The sequence below is a fragment of the Cebus imitator genome, unplaced genomic scaffold, assembly GCF_001604975.1.
Source record: "Cebus imitator isolate Cc_AM_T3 unplaced genomic scaffold, Cebus_imitator-1.0 Scaffold291, whole genome shotgun sequence".
In the NCBI taxonomy this organism is placed as follows: Eukaryota; Metazoa; Chordata; class Mammalia; order Primates; family Cebidae; genus Cebus; species Cebus imitator.
Window position 1 is genome coordinate 2,828,076 of NW_016107606.1, and position 6,612 is coordinate 2,834,687.

At 34.5% G+C, this 6,612-nt stretch overlaps 1 protein-coding gene across 1 annotated transcript in view; it reads right to left on the reverse strand.

Annotated features, from left to right (window-relative positions):
• Positions 1 to 6,612, reverse strand: part of RNF145 (ring finger protein 145) — a 51,552-nt gene that overhangs the window by 21,780 nt on the left and 23,160 nt on the right. The window contains 1 exon segment of the mRNA XM_017502100.1: positions 3,494 to 3,585. Within this exon segment, the coding sequence (XP_017357589.1) occupies positions 3,494 to 3,585 (92 nt within the window).

Genomic DNA, 6,612 nt, shown 5'->3' on the forward strand with positions numbered 1-6,612 from the left:
CCAAACAGTAGCATAATGAAAATATTCCAAAATCTAAAAAAAATTCAGAAGTCCAAAACATTTCTGGTCCCAAGCATTTTTAATAAGGAAAATTCAATCTGTAATTGTTAGAAAAATACAAAAATGTCAACCATTTTTACATAAGGCCTAACACTTGTAACAATCTACTATGTCATAAAACACATATGGTATTTTATTTCACAAAGCATTAATTTTGGCCTTTAAACAATCGACACTAAAGTAATGTGAAAAACATTCATAAAGGCATGAAGAAGAGAAAAACTCATCATAATACAGAAAACAAGAAGTCACCAAATGATCTTGCTTTCACTGTGCTTACAGCAATGAAACTTAAATGTCCTTGTTCAGCACAATGTAAACTTCCTCTAAGCTCTGAAAATTCCCTTAAGTCTATGCCAGCACATGTGGTGCTCAGCGCTGGAGTTACAGGCTCCATTTATCTTCTTTCATAGAAGAATATGACTCATATGGCATATTTAAGAGAAGGCTACTCCTCCTGAGTAGGTGGAAGAAGGAAGGAGTCATATGGTTGGTGGAATCTCCCCCTGAAGTTCCAAAAGAGTAAGTTGTTTGTCTTCTGATTTGCCTATTTCAACTTTTAATTCTGAATAAATCAAAAGCCCAATGTGCTCTTTAGATTTCAGGATTCCACTATTAGAAATATCTCCAAGAAGTTTGCAACCCTAAGAAATCATGGCATATTAAAATTACCTAGTTTTTCAAAAAAGTTTGTTATTGAAATGAAGAAAAACACCAGAAAATTACTTTAAAATCAAAGTTGGAAGAAAACATCCTCCTTGGCCGGGCGATGTGGCTCATGCCTATAATCCTAGCACTTTGGGAGGCCGAGGTGGGTGGATCACCTGAGGTCAGGAGTTCAAGACCAGCCTGGCCATCATGGTGAAACCCCATCTTAAAAATAAATTAATTTAAAAAAACAAAAGAAAACATGCTCCTTAATAGTTTATGAACTTTGGAAAGCTGAATCTTAGTTAAGTAAACAGAAGATCATGGTCACTGATAAAAGGAGTTTTAGTATATATGCCTCATACTTATAATACAAACATATCCATCATAAAATAAAACTTCACAAGCTTTCTAACTTAGCAAATGTTTTCATTATTGAATGTTACTGTTAATAAATATGCCAACTCATATGATATAGTCATTTATAAAGCAACATTATTTCGTCCTCTGCTGACTTTTAAAATCTACTCTGTGGAGATTGGTGGTTTTCCTGTCCCTAGATAAAACCCAAGGCAAGTCCCATAACTTTTCTACTCTAGCTTAGGTTACAGTCTCAATTTAACAATAACCAAAACTTTCAAACAGACTTAAAGTTGAGACTTATCCCTTACTCTAGAGTTCAGGCCTTCTAGGGAAACCATTAATTTTGGCCTTTATGCTTTAAGATAGAAAACCTGCAATTGGGAGAGGGGGTGGAGAGGTTGTGGTTGGCTTCTTTCTCTTTTTTTGATCTAGTACTTCTCCCTCTCTCTCTGACTCACCCAGGATTGAAGTAGGTAGGGAAGGAGAGGGAGGGAAGCAGGCAGGTTCCTGCTTAACTGGACTCTTAACAATGATGTGGTTGGTACTGGTGCTCCCTAGACTTGAGGTATCTAAAACCGATTTATTTTCCCCTGGACACTTTCATGGGTTCTTCTGAAACTGTTCCTATCACTGTGGCTCTCTCACCTGCAGTACCCTTGGTGCTTGATATACACACCCTCCACTGGCTATTTTTGGCTCTTTTCTCAGCTCCTGGGAATCTGGAAGGCCAATCCCTGTTGGGGCCTTCTTGAACAGGACCTAAGAAATCCTACACAGACTTTTGGGGCCCTTATTTAGTTCACAAGAAAGTTATAACCTTTGCTCCACAATTTCCTGTATCAGAAGATACAGGAAAACCCTACAAGGCATTTTCACTCCGTAATCAAAACACTCAACAAGCAACTAGCCTATTGATAGTTCTTTATATCAGATACGAATTATAATGTGAGTCACATATATAATTTTAAATTTTCTGTGTCATTTCAAAAAGTAAAAAAGATAAATCAACAATGTATTTTATATAACCTAACATATCCCATTGCTAGTCCTTTACAATCAGATAAGAATTATAATGTGAGCCACATACATAATTTAAAATTTTCTAATAGTGTCATTTCACAAAGTAAAAAGAATCAAGTTATATCAACAATATATTTTATATAACCTAACATATCCCAAACATTATCATATAGACATTCGATCTATATTAAAAGTTAACAAGACATATTAAAAGTTAACCTGGTTTGTACAAATTATTCAAAATTGAGTGTGTGCTTTACATGTACAGCACACCTTAATTTCAATTCACCACACTGCAAGTGCTTAATAGCCACATGTGGCTAGTTTTGGACAATGTAGTTTTAGATTTTGCAGGTTGAAAAGGGACAAGAATGATATAGTGGACTTCCAGGCCTCGGGGGGAAGGGTGAGAGGTGAGTGAAAGATAAAAGACTGCACGCTGGGTACAGTGTACACCGCTCAGGTAATAGATGCACCAAAATCTTGGAAGTCACTGCTAAAGAATTTATTCATGTAACCAAACACCATCTTTTCCCAGAAACATATGGAAAAAAAAAATATTAATAAAAAAAAAAAAAAAAAAAAAAAAAAAAAAATTAAAAAAAAAAAAAAAAAAAAAAAAAAAAAAAAAAGATGTTGCAAGGTGACTCAAGACACCAGTTCACAGCATTCCCCGCTTCACCACACAAGACACATAACTCCCCTAATGGTCCCCCACTGAATGCTCTAGCGTAAAGGGCTAGGGAAGTATTTCAGAAAAAAAGAATTCTCTCTGAAGAAACCCTCCTTTAATCTCTAATATTTGTCCTTTCAACACCTTCTACATTGGTGAATTTCAAAGTAACAAAACAGGTTTTCTCTCCCTTCCTTTTTTGCATTTTGGCATGGTACACTCTGGTAGGGGGGTCTGGTACTTCACTTTAAATTGTATCTTTATTGTTTTTAGGCCTTAGCCAACACTTCTGCTACCTGAATATTTTTAACATTCTGCTATCTGAATATTTCAATCACATCTCAAGTTGTTAATGTTTCTGGACATTTATTTTTGACAATAAAGTGATGGCTTTCCACAACAATAAGTAAATTTAAGATACTACATGTTTCATTTTAATCTTTCAAAGTAACAATTAGCTCTATTTAAAAAATAATCAACTCAAAAACTTAAAAAACCTTAAAAAACACAAGCAACTATGCACTATGCACAATATTACTATAAATACATAACCTATACATGGGGGGAAAAAGACTTAAAAATACATTAAACAATGGCTACATTTGGAAAAAGTCACCATGAATCACTTTTGAGAATTCCGTTTTTTAAAAAAATGAGTATGCATGAATTTTATAAGTTAGTAAAGCTGGTTGGCTCCTACCTACACTTTAACTGTTTTATAATACTTACCTATTAAGGCTGTGGTAAACCGATTCATAGAGAGAGGTTCTAAATACATTGGTCCCTCATAGGCAAACTCCAGTTCACTCCGAACATAGTCCCTAAATAAGAAAATTGATAAGTATGTATACATTAGATACATTCTAAGCAGAATCACAATATGCTTATAAAAGCATATTATGTTAATGATACCCCTTTCCACATCTAATGAAAAATTTAGTTATGAAGAATTACATAGAAATGGCCTTTCATCTGTTTTCTGTGCACTAGAAAGACAGAAATGGAATCTTATCATGTAGAGAAAGCTGCCAAAGCTCCACATTATGAAATTTTATTTCTTCTCATGGCCTTATTAAATATTTTATACCCAGTAAAAACACAATTAAGAGGTGGTCTCTCTCAACTCTACTACGCTAACCAATGATATCTAGTGATGTTATGCTAAATGTCTCCTTTTTGGCTCTCTTCCACCACCATCACCCTACCCTCGTCTTATTTCCCTCAAAGTTTTGGTCCCAGTTATAATTTATTAGTCCCAAGTAGAACCATAAACTAGTTAGAAAACTGGGGGATAGCAGTACAATCCTTAAAAATTATCATTTTCAACTCTATATGAAATCTAAGATGAGAACTATAATATTTAAGTAGGCTACATATTTACTTTGAAGCAAATTTTAGATCAAACAAAATATTCCTTATAAAATTTAATTCATTTAAAGTGTGACTACTGAGAAATAGTAAGCTTTAAGTAATAACCAAAGAGGCTTTACCCACTGAGAAAAGAGGCGAGAAGCACAAACCAGTAAGTTAAGATGATAGTACTGGAAGACGGTTTGTCTCAAGTATTTTTGGCATCAAAGAAGGGAAGTTTGTGTCAAAAAACTTCTTCCCTCTTTTCTTCAACTTTTAATTCTTTATTCATTGTATTTAAAACAGAACATTTCAAGTATTTCTAAACAAATTCATATGGCTGCATTTACTTTTTCTATGAAATTACTTCCCATTAGGCAATAAAGTGGAATTCCTTTAGCACTGGATAGCCAAACAAGGAAAGACCCTTACACAATCAGCCAGAAAAATATTTCCCAAAAAAGAATCAAAATTTCAAACTAAACTTTTTTTAAAGAATTGAAACAGTTTCTGAGATTATAAAAATGTATGACTAAGTTCTATCGGTGATCTAGCAATTCTCCTATATCACTCTTAGATGACTGCATCTAACACATAATGTATTAATTGTCTCTTTCTACCAAAAGAGAAAGATGAATTCTCAAGAAGAATTACTTTAATGCAGTGGTTGTCAACCAAGGGGCAATTTTGCTCCTGAGGGGATATTCTGCAACGTCTGGAAACATTTTTGGTGGTCACAACTGAGAGGTATTACTAGCACCTATTGGGTAAAGGCTAAAGATGCTGCTAAATATTCTGCAATGCACGGGCTAGCCCCTAGAAAAAAAAAGATCGAGTCCAAAATGCCAACTGTGCAATACTGAGTAACCTTATTTTCATGTAGAAAGGTACAAATGCAAACACATAAATATCCGACTACCATAGGTAACCACCAATGGAATTACAGGTATTGATCGACTTACGACCTATGCAACTTACGACCATTCGACTTTACGACCACAATCGCTAGCCACGACTGCTCCGCATCTGGCAGCGCAAACGTTGCCCAGCTGGGCGTATGACAGTGCGGACCAGCTTCCGGCAGCACTACCATCTCCACGTGCACCATTTCAACTGTACATATAGCCAATTCAACTTACGACCAAATCGTGTTACGACCGGTCTGCCGGTCCCAATCGTGGTCGTAAGTCAAGCACTAGCTGTATATAGTTTTAGGATAGAAAACTAAAGAATTAAGGAAATTATGAAATTAGAATAAAATGCACATATAAATATTATTAATACAAAGTATTTAAAAATGCTATTAGAAAAATAAATTTATATATAAAGACATATAATAACTCTGACTCTCAGTACTATCCAGACCTTTCCCAACAATTTCTTTTTGGTCTTGGCATCTCTTTCTCCAATGGATCTAGTTTAAACAGGGGCCAGGGAAAATCCACACAGATAGAACACAGATTGGTGATTGCCAAGGGCTGGGGAGAAGGGGAGACAGGAATAATTGCTTAATGAGTATTGAGTTTTATTTTGGGATGACGAAAATGTTTTAGATTTATATAAAGGTGACGGTTGCACAACATTATGCATGTGCTATATGTCACTGAATTGCTCACTATAAAATGATTAATTTTATGTTATATGAATTTTACATTAGAAAAGGGAGAGGTCAGCTCCAAGAGCACTATTCCTAAGAAGAAAGCCACCGAGTGCCCCAGAAGGGCCTCAGTCCCAAGTACCTCTTTGTGAGGGGCAAGAAAAGACAGAGAATTGAGTTCCCTGCCATGTTTTCTTTACACTGTTTGATTTTGGTCACATATTACTGACATTTTATAATAAAGCTCAGCAAACTGAACATTATGCTAGAATTTCTGATAGCTGGGATATTTGTTAATTGTTCTGCATTATTTGACAGCCTACTTTAGTTTATCCTCTTTTAAAAAACTTCTTTGTCTTTCTTTAGAGTTTCTTACCTTAAATTCTAATTTCACATAACAAAATTTCTAGGAATAACTAACACTCTGTTTCCTTTTAGCTCAAAAAGAAATTACTGAATAGATAAAATGTTGCTGGCACAATGCTAGGCCCTTCGAATGCTGCACAGTCAATACTAGCATGCAACTTACAAACAGGGAGGGGAGATAAACACTTAGTTCTATAATTATTTAATTATGATGATGATCAGAGCTGTAAGAAAAAATATAGGCTACTGTAAGGATTCTAAAGTCTTTTTTATTGATACATAAAAAGATTTTAAGTTCACAGCTATATTTAAAAATTACATCTTTTATTCTCTTTATTTCTAGGTTCTAATTTTTCATTTAACTATTAATATTTCTATCTGCCTTTTACTTTATCTTAAATACTACTTATTTTACCTCTCCAATTTCATATGGTTATTACATAAGGTTTTAATGTAACTATTTCCTTTTCTTTCATCCAGCCCTATATTTCATTTCTTTTTTTTTTTTTTTTGAGACGGAGTTTCGCTCATTACC